General features: G+C 42.1%; 1 protein-coding gene across 1 annotated transcript in view; it reads right to left on the bottom strand.

The window, feature by feature from the left end:
- LOC140481688 (short transient receptor potential channel 6-like) overlaps nt 1–21,363 on the bottom strand; it is a 131,292-nt gene that overhangs the window by 6,915 nt on the left and 103,014 nt on the right. The window contains exons 10-11 of the mRNA XM_072578260.1: nt 15,070–15,273; nt 11,877–11,960 (exon numbers count right to left, since the gene is read on the bottom strand). Coding sequence (XP_072434361.1) covers nt 11,877–11,960; nt 15,070–15,273 — 288 coding nt within the window. The remainder of the gene's footprint in view (nt 1–11,876; nt 11,961–15,069; nt 15,274–21,363) is intronic.

Raw genomic sequence — 21,363 nt, 5'->3', positions numbered from 1 at the left:
TCTATTTCTGTTTTACAAAAGGTCATCTTGGGTTATCATTTCATCTTTTGATGCAAATGTTCTCACACATCGCAACGTGTGTGTCCTCAATCATTTCAAGCTAACTTTTCATTATTAATTCCTGCAGGATGTGGAGAGTTGCACCATTTGCCTGATGTGAGCAAATACTTGTCTTTCACATTCAATATCTCAGCTCAATGAGAAATTACAGAGAATGTAGAGTTGTTATTTCTCATTGTGAAAATTTCCAAATTCATTCTGTCTTAGCATTCTCAACAGCATGGCAACAGTGTACATCTGCTACCCTTGCTTGTACACCACATCCAAATAATATTTCTACAAACAAATAACAGTTTTTGCAGATGTTTTTATCAAATAGAAGTGGATTGAGAAAGATGATTCAAACAGACTAATAGTCAGGTCCTATTGTCACTTCCTCTCTCATAATTAAAATGTTTATAAGCAAAAACAAGAGCTCCACACTCTTTCTTTATAAGTGCACAACATCATTTCTTTTGTATCATTTGCAACCGACTGTCCTTACTGCATAAGGATTGTTTTAGAACACAGAACAATACAGAGCAGAACAGGCCATTCAGCCCTCAATGTTGTGCCGACCTGTGAACGATTTTCAGCGCGTCCCCCTACACTATCATAAAATCATCCATGTGCTTATTTAAGGATTATTTAAATCTCCCTAATGTGGCTGAGTTAACTACACTGACAGGTCAGGCATTCCACACCCTTACCACTCTCTGAGTAAAGAACCTGCCTCTGACATCTGTCTTAAATCTATCACCCCTCAATTTGTAGTTATGCCCCCTCGTACAAGCTAACGTCATCATCCTCAGAAAAAGACTTTCACTGTCTAATCCTTTGATCATCTTGTATGTCTCTATCAAATCGCCCCTTAGCCTTATTCTTTCCAATGAGAACAGACCCAAGTCTCTCAGCCTTTCCTCATAAGACCTTCCCTCTAAACCAGGGGCAACATCCTGGTAAATCTCCTCTGCACCTTTTCCAATGCTTCCACATTTTTCCTTAAATATGGCGACCAGAACTGTACACAATATTCCAAGTGTGGCCGCACCAGCGTTTTGTATAGTTGCAGCATGATATTGCAGTTCCAAACTCAATCCTTCTACACATAAAACCTAACACACCGTATGCCTTCTTAACAGCACTATCCACCTGGGTGGCAACTATCAGGGATCTATGTACACGGACTCCAAGATCCCTCTGCACATCCACACTACCAAGAATCTTTCCATTGACCCAGTACTCTGCCTTCCTGTTATTCTTCCCAAAGTGCATCACCTCACATTTAGCTGCATTGAACTCCATTTGCCACCTCTCAGCCCAATTCTGCAGTTTATCCAAGTCCCCTGCAACTTGTAACATTCTTCCACACTGCACCGACTACTCCACCGACTTTAGTGTCATCTGCAAACTTACTAATCCATCCACCTATGCCTGCGTCTAAGTCATTGATAAAAATGACAAACAGCAGTGGTCCCAAAACAGATCCTTGTGGCACACCACTAGTAACCAGACTCCAGGCTGAATATTTTCCATCAACCACCACTCACTGCCTTCTTTCAGAAAGCCAGTTTCTAATCCAAACTGCTAAATCACCCTCAATCCCATGCCTCTGCATTTTCTCCCACAGCCTACCATGTGGAACCTTATCAAAGGCTTTACTGAAGTCCATGTATACCATGTCAACTGCCCTACCCTCATCTACATGCTTGGTCACCTTCTCAAAAGACTCAGCAAGGTTTGTGAGATATGACCTGCCCTTGACGAAACCATGTTGACTATCTGAAATCAAATTGTTGCTTGCTAGATGATTATAAATCTTATAATCCTTTCCAAAACCTTTCCTACAACAAAAGTAAGGCTTACTGGTCTATAATTACCTGGGTCATCTCTGCTGCCCTTCTTGAACAAGGGCACAACATTTGCAATCTTCCAGTCCTCTGGTACTAAACCTATAGACAATGACAACTCAAATATCAAAGCCAAAGGCTCTGCTATCTCCTCCCTAGCTTCCCAGATAATCTTCAGATAAATCCCATCCAGCCCAGGAGACTTGTCTTCTTTCACTCCTAGAATTGATAACTAACCTCGATCCTTTCCAATCTAATATCTCGTACCACATTCTTCTCCTCTACAATGTTCTCCTTTTCCTGAGTGAAAACCGATGAGAAATGTTCGTTTAGCACCTCTCCATTCTCCACTGGGTCCACACTCAACTTCCCACTTCTGCCTTTGACTGGCCTTATTCCTATCCTAATCATCCTTTTATTCCTCACATGCCTATAGAAAGCTTTAGGGTTCTCCTTTATTCTATTTGCTGGAGACTGCTCGTGTCCTCTCTGTGCTCTTCTTAACTCTCTCTTTAAATCCTTCCTAGCTGATCTGTAACTCTCCATCGCCTCATCTGAACCATTTTGCCTCACCAACACATAAGCCTCCTCCTTCTTCTTAACAAGAGATGTAATTTCTGTCATAAACCACGGTTCCCTTACCTTATCACTTCCTCCCTGCCTGACAGGGACATACCTATTAAGGACACGCAATATCTGTTCCTTAAACCAGTTCCACATTTCGATTGTCTGCATCCCTTGCATTTTGCTACCCCATTCTATGCATCCTAATTCTTGCCTAATTGCATTATAATTGCCTTTGCCCCATCAATAACTCTTGACCTGTGGCATGTACCTATCCCTTTCCATCGCTAAACTAAATGTAACTGAATTATGGTCACTCTCTCCAAACGCTCACCTGCAACTCAATCAAACGCCTGGCCTGGTTCATTACCAAGCACCAGATCCAGTGTGGCATCCCCTCTTGTCGGCCCTTCGACATACTGTGTCAGGAAACCCTCCTGTACACATTGGACAAAAACTGATCCATCCGACGTGCTAGAGTTATAGCATTTCCAGTTAATGTTGGGGAAGTTAAAGTTCTCCATAATGACCACCCTGTTCCTTTCACTCCTACCCAGAATAATTTTGCCAATCCTCTCTTCCACTTTCCTGGAACACTGCGGAGGCCTTTAAAAAACGCGAAGCAGTGTGACCTCTCCTCTCCTGTTTCTAACCTCAGCCCACACTATCTCAGTAGACAAGTCTTCGTCAAAAGTTCTCTCAGCCACCGATGTACTATCCTTGACTAACAAGGCTACACCTCCCCCTCTTTTATGGCCTTGCCTGTTCTTAATGAAAGATCTAAACCCTGGAACCTGCAACATCCATTCCTCACCCTGCTCTATCCATGTCTCCGAAATGGCCACAACATCAAAGTCCCAGGTACCTATCCATGCTGCAAGCTCACCTACCTTATTTCTGATACTTCTGGAGTTGAAGTAGACACACTTCAAACCACTTCGCTGCCAGCACATTCCTGTGACCCTGAAATCCTGTCCCTATCCTTCCTACTCCCATCCTCCTGTGCACTGGAACTACACCTCCAGTTCCCATCCCCCTGCTGAGCTAGTTTAAACCCACCCGAATAGAACCAGCAAATTTCCCACCCAGGATATTAGTACCCCTCTGGTTCAAGTGAAGACCGTGCTGTTTGTACAGGTCCCACCTTCCCCAGAATGACCCCCAATTATCCAAGTAGCTGAAACCCTCCCTCCTGCACCATCCTTGCAGCTGCGTGTTCAGCTGATATCTCTCCCTATCCCTTGCCTCACTATCATATGGCATGGGTAACAAACTAAGATAACTCTGTTCTAGCTTTTAGCTTCCGCCCTACTTCCCTGAAATCCTGCCTTACATCCCTATCCCTCTTTCTACCTATGTCATTGGTACCTACATGGACAATGACTTGAGGCTGGTCACCCTTCTGGATCCCAAAGATACAATCCGAAATATCATGGACTCTGGCACCTGGGAGACAACACACCAATCGCGAGTCTCGTTCGTTCCCAACATACCTTCTAGCTGAGCCTCTAACTATTGTGTCCCCAATGACTACCACTCTTCTCCTTTCCCTCCTTCCCTTCTGTGCAACAGGGATAGGCTCTGTGCCAGAGACGTGGGCCCCACTGCTTGCCCCTGGTAAGTCATCCTCCTCAACAGTATCCAAAACGGTATACATGTTTTTCAGGGGAAAGACCACAGGGAATCCCTCCACTGACTGTTTTTCTCCATTTACTGGCTTTGCACTGAATGATGACTTTGTCATTGACATTGTAGTACCTGAGCACTGGTGTTGCCATCACTGGTGAAAGCTGTTTCTTGTTTTGTACACTGACCTCAGCTGTGATCTTCAAGGGAAAAGCTTTAATGGACAGCTCAAACAGCAAACCAAATCATTGCATCATTTTCAAAGCTGTGTCACTGCTTCTCTGTGAGAGCTCTCACCTCATTAGCATCAGACAAAGTTCTTTCACTGTCACTACATGATTTATTGTCCTGACTTTGGACATCTTCAGTTGCATCTTTTTCATGTTCATCTTCATGTCCATCTGATGAAGTCTCACCATCAGGAACACTGGGTTCTGATCATGGTCTGCAATGATTTCTTCTATTGTGCCTCCATATTTATAGATCCGCGGATCAGCAACAATAGATTGCACTCTGGGAAAAATCACTGACAACATCATGCCCTCTGTGTTGATATTATTCCAGGGTAATGAAAATGTCAAAAGGTGTGTGCGCTACCATCTGTATATCTCAGATGATAGACAAAATCTGGGTAGAAAATCACTTTTTCATCCAGCTTCATTTGCCAGTAACTACCTTTGCATCAAGGGGAACAAAACTTTGTCTTTCCAGGTTTTGGCAAAATTTCTTCTAGGTTGGCATGAGGTGTTCCATTTGGCTCACACCAACTCAGCTCCCCTACTGTATCCCTGTAACCCTGCATTTCCCATGGTTAATCCACCTAACCCACTATGGGGCAATTTAGCATGGCCAATCCACCTAACCTGCACATCTTTGGACTTTAGGAGGAAACCAAAGCACCCAGTGGAAACCTATGCAGACACGGGGGAGAATGTGCAAACTCTACACAATCACCTGAGGGTGGAATTGAATCTGGGGCCTGGCACTGAGAGGTAGCAGTAGGTCAATGTGCCATCTCAAGCGATGAGTAAATTTTTCTTTATGACTGCTGTCTGGAACTGAAGATCTTCATTCATCCCATCGCATGAGATTCTTCATTTCTCCTCTTCCACTAAGTATCATTCAATCATCAATGGTTGACAACCCGAGAGTCTCTACACACGCAAATAACTTTCTTAAGGGTGAATTTCTTCCCCTCAGCAAATGTGCTTTCAAGCTTAGACCCCTTACGGTTGAGATCACTTATACCAGAGATAAGCTTATTTCTGATTAAACCATACTCCCAGTTGTCAAAAAGAAGGATTAGTGTGATGTATTAATACCATCACTTTCTGGTATTACAGGTATTAGCGCGATGTACCAATCCCATCACTTTCTGGTATTACAGGTATTAACGCGCCGTACCAATACCATCGCTTTCTGGTATTACAGGTATTAACACGATAGAACATAGAACATAGAAAAGGACAGCACAGAACAGGCCCTTTGGCCCACGATGTTGTGCCGAGGTTTAATCCTAATGTAAAATACAGTAACCTAACTTACCCACCCCTCAACTCACTGCTCTCCATGTGCATGTCCAGCAGTTGCTTAAATGTCCCTAATGTCTCTGCTTCCACCACCACCACTGGCAACGCATTCCATGCATTCACAACTCTCTGCGTAAAGAACCTACCTCTGATGTCTCCTCCACACCTTCCTCCTAATATCTTCAAACTATGACTTCTCATACCAGTCAATCCTGCCCTGGGAAAGATCTTTGGCTATTGACTCTATCTATTCCTGTCATTATTTTGTACACCTTGATTAGGTCTCCTCTCTTCCTCCTTCTCTCCAGAGAGAAAAGTCTGAGCTTATTCGTAAGACAAGCCCTCCAGTCCAGGCAGCATCCTGGTAAACCTTCTTTGCACCCTCTCCAAAGCCTCTGTATCTTTCCTATAGTAGGGCGACCAGAACTGGACACAATATTCCAAGTGTGGTCTCACCAGGGACTTGTAGAGCTGCAGCAAAACCTCGCGGCTCTTAAACACAATCTCCCTGTTAATGAAAACCAAAACACCATATGCTTTCTTAATATCCCTATCCACTTGGGTGGCAACTTTGAGGGATCTATGTACTTGCACACCCAGATCCCTCTGTTCCTCCACACTGCCGAGAATCCTGTCTTTAATCCTATATTCAGCATTTGAGTTCGACCTTCCAAAATGCATCATTTCGCATTTATCCAGGTTGAACTCCATCTGCCATTTCTCAGCCCAGCTCTGCATCCTGCCTATGTCACACTGCAGCCTGCAGTAGCCCTCAATACTATCGACGACACCTCCAACCTCTGTGTCATCTGCAAATTTACTAACCTATCCCTCAACCTCCTCATCCAAGTCATTTATAAAAACTACAAACAGCAGAGGCCCAAGAACAGAGCCCTGAGGGACCCTACTCAACACTGACCTCCAGGCAGAATACTTTCCATCTACAACCACTCTCTGCCTTCTGTCAGCCAGCCAGTTCTGAATCCAGATCGCCAAAGCTCCCTATATCCCAAGCTTTGTCAGCTTTGACAAAGGGTCAGTTAGACTTGAAACATCAGCTCTTTTCTGTCCTTACAGATGCTGCCAGACCTGCTGAGATTTTCCAGCGTTTTCTCTTTTGGTTTCAGATTCCAGCATCCGCAGTAATTTGCTTTTATCCCTGTATCCCATACTTCCTGACTTTATGAATGAGCCTACCATGGGGATCTTTATCAAATGCCTTGATGAAGTCCACATACACCACACCCACTGCTCGACCGTCGTCAACCTGTCTTGACACCTCCTCACAGAACTCAATAAGATTTGTGAGGCATGACCTGCCCCTCACAAAGCCATGCTGACTGCCTTTAATCACACTATGCTTTTCCAAATAGTCATAAATCCTTTCCTTCAGAATTCTTTGCAAAACCTTGCTGACCACAGACGTGAGACTGACTGGTTTGTAATTGCCAGGGATTTCCCTATTACCCTTCTTGAAAAGAGGAACAACATTCGCCTCCTTCCAGTTCTCCGATACGCCTCCCGTGGAGAGTGAGGAGGCAAATATCCTCTCCAGTGGCTTAGCAACCTCCTTTCTCGCTTCCGGGAGCAGCCTGGGATAAATCTGGTCTGGCCCTGGGGACTTATCAATCTTAATGTTTTCCAAAATTTCCAGCACATCATCTTCATCAATCTTGATCTGTTCAGGCCTGTATCCCAGCTCCTCAAAGTTTTCATTTACAACAAGGTCCCTTTCCTTAGTGAAAACTGAAGCAAAAAACTCATTTTGGGCTTCCCCTATCTGCTCAAACTCCACGCATAAGTTCCCTCCACTATCCCTGATCGGTCCTATCTTCTCCCTGATCATTCGCTTATTCCTTACATATAAGAAAAATGCTTTCGGGTTCTCCCTAATCCTTCTTGCCAAGCCTATTCCGTGCCCCCTCCTGATCCTCCTCAGTCCATTTCTGAGCTCCTTTCTAGCAAGCCTGTAATCCTCTAAAGCCGTGCTAGATCCTTGCTTCCTCCACCTTATGTAAGCTGCCTTCTTCCTTTTGACAAGAAGCTCTTCTGTTCTCGTCATCCAAGATTCCCTAATCTTACCCCTTCTTACCTGTCTCACAGGAACAAATTTGTGCATCACTCGCAACAACTGCTCCTTAAACAGTCTCCACATGTCTGCTGTGTCCTTTCTGTGGAACAATTGCTCCCAGTCTATACTTCCCAACTCCTGTCTGATAGCGTCATAATTTCCTTTTCTCCAATTAAATGTCTTCCCTCGGTAACTGTTCCTTTTGCTCTCCAAGGCCATGGTAAATGTGAGGAAGTTGTGATCACTGTCACCAAAGTGCTCTCCCACCGCGAGATCTGACACCTATCCTGGCTCGTTGCCGAGCACCAAATCCAAAATGGCCTCTCCCCTCGTCGGTCTGTCTACATACTGAGTAAGGAAACCTGCCTGAACACACCTGACAAAACGGCTCCATCCAAACCATCTGCACTTAGGAGGTTCCAGTCAATATTGGGAAAGTTGAAGTCACCCATAACAACAACCCTGCTACATCTGCATTTTTCCAGAATCTGTCTGCCTATGAGATCTTCAATCTCCCTACTGCTATTAGGGGGTCTGTAGAAAACCCCCAAATGAGGTGGCTGTTCCCTTGCTGTTCCTAACTCCCACCCATACTGACTCAGTAGACAAACCTTCCTCAACAACCTTTGTTTATGTAGCTGTGATGCACTCTCTGATTAGCAATGCTACACCCCCTCCTGTTTTTCCACCCTCCCTGTTCTTTTTAAACATTCTAAACCCTGGAACATCAAGCAACCATTCCTGCCCCTGTGAAACCCTCGTCTCTGTTATGCCACAACATCGTAGCCCCAAGTACTAATCCATGCTCTAAGTTCATCACTCTTGTACCTGTAATACCCTGTTTCTGGTATTACTGGTATTACAGGTATTAGTGCAATGTATCAATGCAATTGCTTTCTAGTATTACAGGTATTAGCACGATGCACCAATGCCATCGCTTTCTGATCAATGGTTCTCCTGTCCTCCAAGCTCTGACACTGGACAGCTACTTTTCTTAAGCAGCATTAAGTAAGGATTCTGCATGTCCAAAGATGCTCAGGTTAAGTGGATTGGCCATGCTAAAATGTCCATAGCATCCAGGAATGTGCAGGCTTGGGTAGGAGGGCAGGTCTTAGTGGAATTCTCTTTGGTGGGTCGGTGTGAACTGGATGGGCTGAATGGCTGCTTCCACACTGTAGGGACTCCATGATCCTATGTCAAGGCCTTCAAAATTTCTCCAGTCTGGCTTTTCAGCTCCTCACTGAGATCTAGTATGCAATACAGTTAGTATCTCTCTTTTCCCAGCACTGATAACAGAGTTATACTCTTATTTGTTCAGACTTCTTATTTCATCTTGGTGACTCTTCAGTTTGGCCTCAGACTGGAAGAAATTCCAAGTTTGGTTATGCAGGGACAGGAAAATTCACAGCCTTTCTGAATCATCCAGTAGATCAATATTATACGTTACTGGTTTAATTCTCCTTTGCTGTTTCCCACAGTAGCTGGCTCTCTTACAGTTCCAAAGGTCCACACAACTTCAACTTCACAATTCAAACATTGGGTTTCCAGTAATGTTTTAATGGCTAAAGGGAAAGCAAGTTCCAGTTGCGGTCACATGATTATGACAGGCCACAAATGTACAATGCAAGAGTATATCCCTCCAAGCACAGTTGTAGCAGGCATAGGCCACAAATTTAAATGACTGGGGAAGGGATGATCCCATATGCCCTCATCATTTCGGCTTTGTCTTTGTTAAAATCAATTCTGAGGCACAGAAGTTTCCAAAATACCTCAAGCCTAGAATTGCAGCCAAATTCTGCCCTCTTTATGGCACTGGGCAGAGCTACATATGGATCTGCAATGTATGATCAATTAATCTGACCTTCCAAATGTGGGCACTCTGAAATCTGGATAGGTTCAGATCCAGTGCCAGAAAGAGGCAATTCAGAAAACCCAGCCATCATTTTTGCTGGTAAAATAGCTGAACATGTGAAAAACCAATGTAAACATTTGTTTAATTTTGATTTTATTGTCATCTTTTCCTCAAGTACAGGAGGACAGTGAAAAGTGTCTAATGTCACTACACAAGGTGCCATCTTAGGTACAGGTACCTAGGTACAGAATATTAAAAACAAGATAGAAAGAAAGAACAAAGTTACAAATTAATCATTGCAGTAATTATAGCACAGTGACACCTGCTTAGTTTTAAGTAGAAAATAAAAAGGAGCTGAGAGTTCAAACATTAGAAACCACTGTACAATTTAAGAGAACCATTGTTCCTGTATTGGGAGATATGATGGGTTTTGCAAAGCTGCTTTCATAAGGACATCTGCAACATAAAGGTAGTGTTAAATTAACTGGCCAGCTCATTTAATTGATCTTTCTGCATTTGAAACAAGTTCACACCAATAACCAAGAGACATTTTAAAACCCAATGAAGTAAGCCATTTTGTTGCATTTTCTGAAGGTCGCCTTATATATCAGCAATAAAAGGTGACAACTTATTGGACAAGATTCAACTTCAAAATTAACAAAAGGGGAGAGCAACGCTTGCTTAAAAATGCAATTTATCTGCCATTAAATGATCAGTTTAAAAAGGCGTTGAAGCTAAATCCATTATACTTTCACAAAAGTTTGAAGATGGTCTCACAATCATTACATTGAAAAGGATCTACAGCGTCTTTCATTTATTTTTCAATTCACACTTTGGAGTAAAGCCACTTCCACCTCATTGTACAATTACGCCCCAGATCATGTTAACCCAGCATGCTCACTTTGTAAAGAAGGTTAGTCAGCCTTCTTGTTACAGAATGTCTTCAAATGGAATCAATTGTGTCATGTCCAGAACGTGGGGTGTTCTGAAGCTCATTACATTGAATTTGCGGAACAGATTTAACAGTGCTGGCCACACTAAAAAAAATTGTGCTTGGTTTTGAAAGTTGTGACTTACCCAATGCTTATAGAAAGTTTTATTTGAGCTGAGTACATGTCACACTACACTACCAGCTGATCCAGCAGCTACAGATAACTCAAGGCCACTCTGGTGGTAGTACTGTTTACTAAAACCTGGGCTCCAGAGGATTGTGGGAAAAACAACCGTTGGGGTACACTCCCCAAGAAGCAAGAAATGCCCATCCTTTAAAGCGCAAGATTAAGATTAAATGCCACTGTCTGAAATATCCATGCACTAAATATTGTGGCTTTTGTGATTGTACAGTTTACTGAAAGATGGCTCTCAAATTTTCCAATGTGGGGCGATGATAACAGGAAGGAAGAGATTTGGTTTAAACAAAAAAGCTTTCTGTTGGTTAACAATATGTGAAATAATACACCTAGTGGTTTGGGGAAGAAAGGGGAAAATGTTGGAGGTGGGAAAAAGGGAAGAGATCAAATGGTCGGTAGAATGCATTCAGAGCTTAATGACAAGTGAGATTGAAGAGAAATGGAGTGTGGATGGGGTTTACAGAGATGATGAAGAGTTATTGGAAGGGAGATCAGAGGTGGTCAGCTGGAGGGGTCAGAAGGGGACAGTATAGTCTGTTGGCTGAGAGAAACGTTCTGCTTCTCCTGCTTCACAAACTACACTGTAAATACATGACAGCTTCCCCAACATCCTCATAAACACCTGAAGAGGAAGGATTTACAAAACAATGGAACAATAACTGATGGAAAACTCCTGGAAAACAGCAGCCAGAATAGGCACAAAGTGATATTATACTTTGATTCTATGATTACAATAAATATTAAACTTTAAAATAAACTAATTGTCTGTAAAGCACACTTTGAGGTATTCTGATGTTTCATAAGGTGCCATTTGAATGCAAATTCTTTCTTTTTTTTAGATTGTCTGAGGCAATTCCTCTTGCAGCAGGTTTGCAAATAAATTACCTTGATAAATAAAGACTTTGATAAAAACATGCTATGATTCAAATGGAAAGAGAAAGGTGCATTACTATTTAAAATGCAAAATAGCTTTAATGACTATAAAACTTTGATACTGCCAATTAAAGATGACACCATATGGATCTAGTGTTTGGAGAATTATCATAGATTTGTAAATTGTTTTTTTCTGTAAATGACACCATTTACCAAAGATGTAAATAACTCCCATCCTCAGGATTTCATGCACCTGGAACTTATGGATTTAAAGACATCTGTTGGCAATTGTAAGGATTGCCGCTCTCTCAACTGCACCATCACTGCCCAGAATCAACCTACCTGGTATCTTGTTTGTGGATTCCTGATGCTTTGTAAACTGTGATCTTCTGTACTTTGAATACTCGAATGTTTGCTGTATCTGAGCTGGAGGTAGAAAATAATAACTGCTTGAAAATGGCAAAATATATTTTCACTATTTCGACTTGCTAGACTGATTTATCTGGTCCTGAAATATCCATCATGTGGTAAGTCAAACCAGATAAAGACCGCCATCCTTACCTTTCCTAAAATAAACTGTCATAGTCCCGATGTAGAGATATTGTCACTTATTCTGTCTCCAAAACATGGATTAATGCATGCTATTTCAAGAACTAAACTACGGTTTTTTGAATCTTGACTAGACATGAGGTTATGTTCATACATTAATTGAAGAACTCACTTTTCTAAATCTTCAACCATCTGAAGGAGCAATGCTCCAAAAGCTAGTGTGATTCCAATTAAACCTGTTGGACTATAACCTGGTGTTGTGTGATTTTTCACTTTTCTAAGGCAGTCTTTCTTTTCCATTTTTAATTGGTTTCCAGGGATATGGATGATACTGATGAGACAATGTTTATATCTGCATTAAATCATCTTCAAATGTTGGTGTAGGTCATTCACCTTGAACTGTAACAGTCATTGTGAATGTGGTACTCCTTCACTGATGTTAAATAGGGATTCCGATGTTGTGATTTCTAAAGAATGCTGATAGGTCAGTGCTATGAAGCTGTGTGAATGAGAAAGGGATGAGTTAACAATGGTGTTGTGACTCCTCTAGTCTTTCCTAGTGGAAAGTAAGAGATGTTCTCTGTATCCTTGTGAGCTTCAATTTCACTAGCACTCATTCATTCTCCATCTTGAACTTGAGGGCAACTTCACCGATCTCTCTGCCAACACATTATTCTTGCACCACCAAGTACTTTTAGCAGAAGTCAAGTGTCAGTGAGCTGGACATTGAAGTGTGAGTTAATCATAATCTCCAAATGTCTTTTTACACTCTCCATTGAATCTAAGGATAATCTTCTGGATTAATGAAGATGGATGGCTCAGGGATTTGTCAGTTCAAGTGATATCAGATTGTCATCATGTTGGATTCTACTGCTGCTGATGGAGTGTAATGCCTCAGGGCACTCAGTTTATAATATATGCCATGGGCTGTGCTAATGCTCCATTTCATGGTGATGGGGACAAGGCTTTGCTGGAAATCTCCCAACCTTTGCAGGATCATCCTACTGTTGAGTGGCAATAGGTCATGAGGCCACTACTGAGTGGGCAACAGGGTTACCAGCAGCAGCTGGGTCACAAACAATTGGGAATGGGAGCCCATCTCTCCAATCAGACGGCCTACAGCTTGAACAGCACCAATGATATAGGTGTCCATTACTGAGGCTGCGGGAGGACGAGGCAATTTCAAAAGTCAGCTTCATTTTTTAAAGAAGTTAACGCTGTGCAGTCAAGCAGGTAGGCCTGGTGATGGGAGGAGTGAAGTCTCCAGCAATAAAGAGGGGCCCCTCGATGGGTCATGTTAACAATATTTAAGGAAGGCCCATCGTCCACACCCTGGGAACCCACCAGGAGGGTGCCATCAGTTTGTGTGGTGGTTTCTCCACATGGCAGAGTCTGGTGGTGATCATCATTGGCCTTTGAATTTGATATGCCTCTGCCATTCCTGCCAGACAGAATATCCCATAGAAACTGGAAAATAGCAGATCTCATCAAAACACCTTTTGACTCTATTTCACAAGAACTGCTGCATCCTAATCATTTCCAGAGAGTGAGTGAAATACAAGCTTTTGATCTTTTCAAGGTCTTTATGGTGGTCACTCCTACCTACAATCACAGATAGACACACCTGTGACAGGTAGGCTGGGGAGGAGAAAGCCAAGTCCATTGCTTTCTCATTTTGCAAGCTTGGTGCAGAAACAGAGCACAGAACAGTCATCTTGCAGGACAACAGGCTATTGTGGTCAGATTGCTTTTGATGGGTATCACTCAAATTTACTAAGGGGCAAAAAGCTACCAGATCCAAACTGAAAAGTGACAAATTGACTTCAGATTACCCTGGAAAGGGAACGTGTCTCAAAAACAAACATAAAAACAGTTTAAGCAAATCCTTTTCCAATGCTACTATTCAAAGGTTGCATGAGTGGTAACAGTTATTGCCATAAATCCCGAAAGATGGTCTGCTTAGACATAATTGAGCAATATCATGTATGAATTGAAATGAAACCTGATGTCGGGTACATAGTGACTAACTGAATGAATCAAACAGCATGTTCTTTGGTTGTTTGTAACAGGCAGAGTACAAATTATACTCAACCAGCCCAGCTCACAAAACCCAAAATAAAACAACATTCCTGTTAGATGGGATTCCATGACTGGCTGAACAATCCCAACCATACTAATAGCTTCACCAATAAGCAACTGAAGCACACCGATTGAGATTGTAATAATAATAGAAGTCGCTGGAGAAATTCAGCAAGTCTGACAGCATCTGTGGAGATAGAAGACAGAATTAATGTTTCAGATCCAGTGACCCTTCTTCAGAACAGTTCCAGTTCAATTAACTCTACCTTTTCCTCACAGATGCTTTCAGATTTACTGAACTGTTGATTTTTGTTTCAGATTTTCAGCATCTGCGCTTCTTTATTTTAGTTTTGAGCTTGTGACAATGTTTATTTACGCTTGCTTGAACCAGCATGCATTTTTACACAAGGACCTCATCTCTGCAAACAAAAGGAACATGTTCAAGCCTTGTGCTGTTTTTGAATTATCGAGGAGCATGGAAGCCTTTTGCTTCCTGTTTTCTTCTCTATGGAACTCTAAGTCAGAGTTGGCTTACTAATGAATCAACACTCTTTATTCCTGTTGTATAAACTATGGAGAGCATTTCAAATGTAGAATTCTTGCATTTGTCCTGATGAATGAAATATGAAAAGATTCACAAAGATATCTTTCTTTTCAAAATTGTTCAATTTCTGAATGACAATAAGACTCTTCACTTTCACACATTTAATCATAAAATATTATCTTTGGCTGTTTCTGATTCATGTTCTGTTCAATATTTGGAAGAGTTGTATATTTATATGTGGTTATTGCTTGAGATATGTACACTGAATGGCAGATCTTCTACTTCACTTTGATTATATGCATCTTTTCCAAAACCTCTACACCATAAAACGATCGTTGGGTAGAGTCATTACTAATCCATTACCTTTTCCATTTCTGCATTTTCTTGATATTGTCCTTTTCTACATCTCAAAAGGCTGGTTAGTGTTTTTTTCAATCTTAGTAGGAGGTAGAAGAAGGACTTTGGGCTTGGCACCAAATTAAATGGCACTGCCAGTGTTCGCCCCTCTTCAAAATAGGAAATCCACAGTTTGGCTCTGGCAAACTTCCATTCTACATCGGCATCATTCTACAGAGCCAGGAAAATGGAAAGTTAATAATAGAATAAACCACTGACTCCTAACAGTGTAACCTATGGGCGTGTCTCTCTTCAGAAATTTAAATACAGAGATGTGACATCAAGAGGTTAGCATTGAGAAACTGACATTCTTGTATAGTTACCAGTTCATATAAATGGTTTTTATTTTTGCTAATAGGTCATTTCCTATCTTCAAAGGCAATAATAATTACAGTCTACTGTAACATTCACGATTTGGAGATGCCGGTGTTGGACTGGGTGTACAAAGTTAAAAATCACACCACACCAGATTATAGTCCAACAGGTTTAATTGGAAGCACACTCGCTTTTGGAGCGACGCTCCTTCATCAGGTGGTAGTGATAGTGACAATCACCTGATGAAGGAGCGTCGCTCCGAAAGCTAGTGTGCTTCCAATTAAACCTGTTGGACTATAACCTGGTGTTGTGTGTGATTTGTAACATTCACAGTTGCCATGTCTGGATTTCAATCGAAGATATATAAAAGGAATATGTGACACTCCTCTTCATTATGGTCTTTTCACAGAAATAATTAATCTTCTCATTCTCTTTCCTCGTGCCCTCTAACTTGGAGTACCTTTGATACTTTCTTTCTCACCTTTTGGTTCAGCTCTCATCCTGCACTGTTAAAAAACTACTCTAAATTTACACTAGTTACACTTTCTAGCACGCTGCCCATAGCCTTGAATGTTAGGCTGTTTCAAGTGCTCATCCATGTACTTGGTAAAGTTTGTGAGATTTCTTACCTCAACTCCTCTCACAGGCAGTGCATGGTAGACCTCCCACTACCCTCTGGGTAAAAACTCTTTTTCTCAAATCCCTCAAAACCTTCTGTCTTTCACTTTAAAATTATGCCCCCTGTACTGACCCTTCAACTAAGGGGAACAGCTGCTTTCTATTCACCCTGTCCATGCCCCTCATAATCAGGTCTCCCCCTCAACCTTCTCTGCTCCAAAGAAAACAGCCCAAGCTCCTGCAGCTTCCCTTCATCGTTGAAATATTCCATCCCATGCAGCATCCTGGTGAATCTCCTCTGCACTCCGACCGGTGCAATCCCATCCTTCCTATAGTGTGGGGACCAGACCTGTACACAGTATTCCAGCTGTGGCCTAATCAAAGTTTTGTATAGCTCCTCCCTGTTTTTATAATCTCTGCATGACTGATAAAGCCATGTGTCCTGTATGCCTTCCTAATTCTGCTATTAACTTGCCCTATCTCCTTTAGGGATCTGTGGAAAAGCTTCCCCAGATCCCTGTGTTCCTCTGATCTTCCTAGTGTCCTGCCATTCATTGGTACTGATTGCCCTGCTATAGGTGGCAGAGATGATAGCACAACTGGGAGCCTATGAACAGGAGAGATTATGGCAGTGTTGAAAAGGAAGGAAATTGACTCACAATAGATAGAGCACAGAATGAGACCATTTAGCCAATTGTGTCTGTACAAATGGCTGCAATTTACTTTTTTTCTGTCTTGTTTAGTTCCTAAGATGGATTTTGTTTCTTGCATTTCACCAAATATTGAATGGAGTCAATCTGAAGGAGTCACTCAGATGCTAACACATTCTGTCCTGCGACTGTCTGCTGCTTGTCTCATTAAGCCTGCACCGTGACTGGGCAGCACGGTGGCTCAGTACTGCCTCACAGCGCCAGGTTCAATCCCAGCCTCGGGCGATTGTCTGTGTGAAGTTTGCACATTCTCCCTGTGGTTGCGTGGGTTTCCTTCGGGTGCTTCGGTTTCCTCCCATAATCTAAAGGTGTGCAGGTCAGGTGAATTGCCCATTATGTCCAGGGATGTGTAGGTTAGGTGCATTAGTCAGGGATAAATGTAGAGTAAATAGGGTAGGGGGAATGGGTTTGGATGGGTTACTGTTTGGAGGGTCAGTGTGGACATGTTGGGCCAAATGGCCTGTTTCTACACTGTAGGGATTCTATGATGACACTGGCATCATAGCCTTGCTGTCATGACCTCCTGAGCAGCAACAGTACTCACTAACTAATGTTGGCATCTTTCTGGATTTCCACAACCAGCAATCCACTTAAAGTCCAGTTGTGCATCTGGTCAATTGCTGCCAGTTTCAAACAGCCCCTTACGGGTCACGTGATGGCAAGGAGCGTGAAATGAGCAGCTGCTGAGGGCACACGGATGACTGGACTGACACTTCATTGGGAATAGAGAGTCCTGTTTGGAAATGTTTTGCTACTTCTATCACCATCTCCCTAATGGACTGTCATTGTAACTTCAGCTACACACAATGTTCAAAATCTGTCTGAGAGAGTTCTCTACACTAACAACCAACGCAAAACATTGTTCACCACGTGAGCATTTGAGCTGGAATACCTTCAAATTGTTGAAAATGTTTACTCTTGAGCAACAGGAATATCAAAGAAAAAACAGACATGGAAAAGGCTGCAGTTGCTTCTGGGAACAAACATGGGTTGTTGGCCTTTTGAGCAGCGATAATCTCACATTCAATCCTTGATCACTTCACCCAACTTCCATCTATTGGAATCAGAGGATAATTTAGTTCTGTTTGGCTTGTTCACTGCACCACTATATAACGCTGACGCTGATGTTCATTCTGCTTCATGTCTTCGTCTTCTTCCTTTGAAGACAACTGCACTCTCCAGTTCTTTGCTAACCATTACATTCCCTCTTTGCCTGCCCCAATTATGCCGAGCATGACCTTGCAAGGAAATGCAGCAAAGTAGAGCGAACAGACAATGGGAAACTTTAAATCAACATCTACAGGAAAACATCACATACGGACCAAATATTGAACTACAGAAGCAATCGTCCCAACACCCATAAACGCAGCTGCATTAGAAAATTATTTCAACAAGCCACCACACACTACAGCACAGAGGAACTACGCAGAGCAGAGGAAAATCACCTATACAGTGTATTCAAAAAGAACAGCAAGCAGACAAAACACGTCCAGGAACCCTCGCCACTATCCCCTACATCAAAGACATCTCAGAAATGACTGCCAGACCACTCAGACCCCTTGGCATCATGGTAGCCCACAAACCCACCAAACACTAAAACAGCAACTAATGAACCTGAAAGACCCAATACAGACAACAAACAAAACTAATGTCATTTACAAAATACCCTGCAAGAACTGTAACAAACACTATATTGGACAAGCAGGCAGAAAATCATCCAGAACCTCAACCTGAGCTACAAATCTGCTCAAAACTCACTAAGGAGAAAGTGAGGACTGCAGATGCTGGAGATCAGAGTTGAAAAGTGTGGTGCTGGAAAAGCGCAGCAGGTCAGGCAGCATCCGAGGAGCAGGAGAATCCTGAAGAAGGGCTTGTGCCCAAAACATCGATTCTCCTGCTCCTCAGATGCTGCCTGGCCTGCTGCGCTTTTCCAGCACCACACTTTTCAACTCAAAACTCACTAATACCTGCATCCACTTTAGCCATCCTTTTCCATTTTATGTATTTATAAAATCTTATCATATCTGTTTTTTATGTGCTGTGCTAGCTTGCATTCATAATCTATTTTTCCTTTATTTATTACTTACTTCATGGTCCTTTGTTTCTTTTTAAACTTTTCCCAATCTTCCTGTTTCCCACTACTCTTGACTACTTTGTAAGCCTGAGTTTTTATGTGGCTGCCTTTCTTTATTTCCTTGGTTATCCAAGGCTGGCTCTTCCTACCCTTGCTATCTTTGTTTTTGACCAGAATATACTTTTCCTTGAGCAATGTGAAAAGTCTCTTTTGTTCCACCATATAATTTGAATTCCCAGTCTAACTTAACCAACTCCTTCCCTCATCCCATTACAGTCGCCCTTGTTTAGGACTAACACCCAGGTTTTAGATGAAACTATTTCATCCCCACTTGTACCTGCCATTGAATCATACTGTGATCATTAATTTTACCTGTCTCATTGCACAGAACCAGATCTAAGACTGCACACTCCCTTGTAGGTTCAGTAACATACTGTTCAAGAAAGTTATCACAGATGAGCTCTATGAACACCTATTCAAGACTGCCTCTACCAACTTGATTCAGCCAATCAACATGCTTGTTAAAGTCCCCCACAATTATTATCTTTCCATTTTTACATGTGTCAGATATTTTTTGATTGATCACCTGTGCCACTGTAGAAATATTACTGGGGGGCCTACAAACTATTCCCACCAGTGACTTCTCCCCCTTACTGGTCTCCATCAAAACGGATTCAACATTTTGCTCCTTTGATCCTATTTCGTCTCTCCCTAAAGTCCTAATCTCATCCTAATTAAGAGCACAAACCCACCTCCCTTGCTTTCTTGCCTATCCTTCCTAATTACCTAATACCCTTGGATATTCAATTCCCAGTCATCACCACCCCGCAACCACATTTCTGTAATGACAATAAAATCATACCCCACTGTACTGATTTGCACAAGAAATTCATCAACTTTGTTTTAAATACTCTGGGCATTCAGATAAAGTGCCCTTATACTTACTGCCCATGTAGAATCTAGCCATCTCCTTGCCTTTTGTATATGATTTTGTCACCCAATTTTACTTTTCTCTTTTCTAACTTTTGCTCTGGTGTCTGCATTGCTTCCTTCTGCCCTTCTGCCTGGACTCCCATCCTCCTGCCAATTTATTCTACCTTTCCTCACAGCCTCCCTTTACACCAAGAAGACTGTACTGTACGAATTGTGTCTTTCTATTCTTTTGTTGTTAAAGCTGTGGACTACATGAAGATAGATTTGTTTTTAAAACAGGGATTTACCAGGATGGCTGTATAATTTCACAGCAAGGAATTTGATACTGCTGTGTGCTGTGCCTTTGTTGCGATGGGTTCCTGCAATGTGCAAATGATCAGGAGCTGAGTTTACAAATAAAACTGAATAGCTCTTAGAAAACTGAACAGGTAAGAATTGGAAGCAAATTACAGAGACACAGAGAGAGGGATACATTGGCAGAGACAGTGAGGGTGAGCGAAAAGACAGACAGATTGAGAGAGACAGACAGACATAAACAGAGAGAGAGAGTCAGACTGCAAGTGAAGGGAGAGAGAGAGAGAGACAGGGACAGAGAAAGAGAGAGAGTGAGAGAGCTGCCTATTCTCAGAGACATCTTCCAAGTGAATCAGTCACTCTGTACCTGTCACAAACCAGCTGCAGCTTTCAGAGAAAGATACCAAAGCCTGGGCAAGCTGCTGTAGGATCATCTCCACATCAGAAATGGGAAGCAAAGACCCACTGAACTGCTCCAGTTTTTTTTACTGCCACCACTAATACTGCATTATTCTTATCTGTCTGCCTGGGCATATGTAAAGGGGGAGGGTATAAGGGGATTACAGTTTTAGTTAATACAAGCAGTCCCTGGATGAAAGCTGATTTTTTTCTGAAGTCTGTTTGCAAGTTTAAACACAAGGGGGACAAAGGAAAGCAGCTGATGGGTGGACAGGAAATGAATACGTAAGATCTTTAAAACGACACCCATGTAAGGTATTACATTCGTATGCTGAACATTTGTAAATTGGGAACACCTGTCCTGTTATATGTCATTAATTTACATTTGTTTAGTTGTAGTTATAGTCTAATTATTCTATCATAAATTCTAATATTTGTTTAGTACAGAAACCTGAACTGTGCTTTCTGTCGATCTTATCAGGTAAATTGGGATAAGCCCCATTTACGATGGGGGTAGTTGTAACAATGCAACCAACTGACTTCATCTAAACCAGAGCGTTGCCTGTGTACAAACGGGTAAATAGTGCAGTTTGGAAAGATTTAAACTAAGTCAGCAAGTGTGGGTGGGAGGGGATGTGGGAACCCGCACAGGAAACCAATAAATATTAGAAAACAGACCTAACGGATATGTGGACAGTTACCCAGAATAAAGTTATGTGTATATAGTATAAGTCAGCTTCAAGGATTTGTTGCCAGTAAAGAGACCCAGCCACAACCTGATTGAAACACGACTGAAAACAAAATATTCTTCACCATTGGATCTTTAACAAGGATACATTTTGAAAGGAAGGGTCAAGACAATATTGTCAATAAACACAATTTATCAAGCAGTGGAAACAAACAATGAGTATTAAAGTA

Source organism: Chiloscyllium punctatum, chromosome 9, assembly GCF_047496795.1.
Source record: "Chiloscyllium punctatum isolate Juve2018m chromosome 9, sChiPun1.3, whole genome shotgun sequence".
Lineage (NCBI taxonomy): Eukaryota > Metazoa > Chordata > Chondrichthyes > Orectolobiformes > Hemiscylliidae > Chiloscyllium > Chiloscyllium punctatum.
This window is presented reverse-complemented; position numbering and strand designations above follow the sequence as displayed.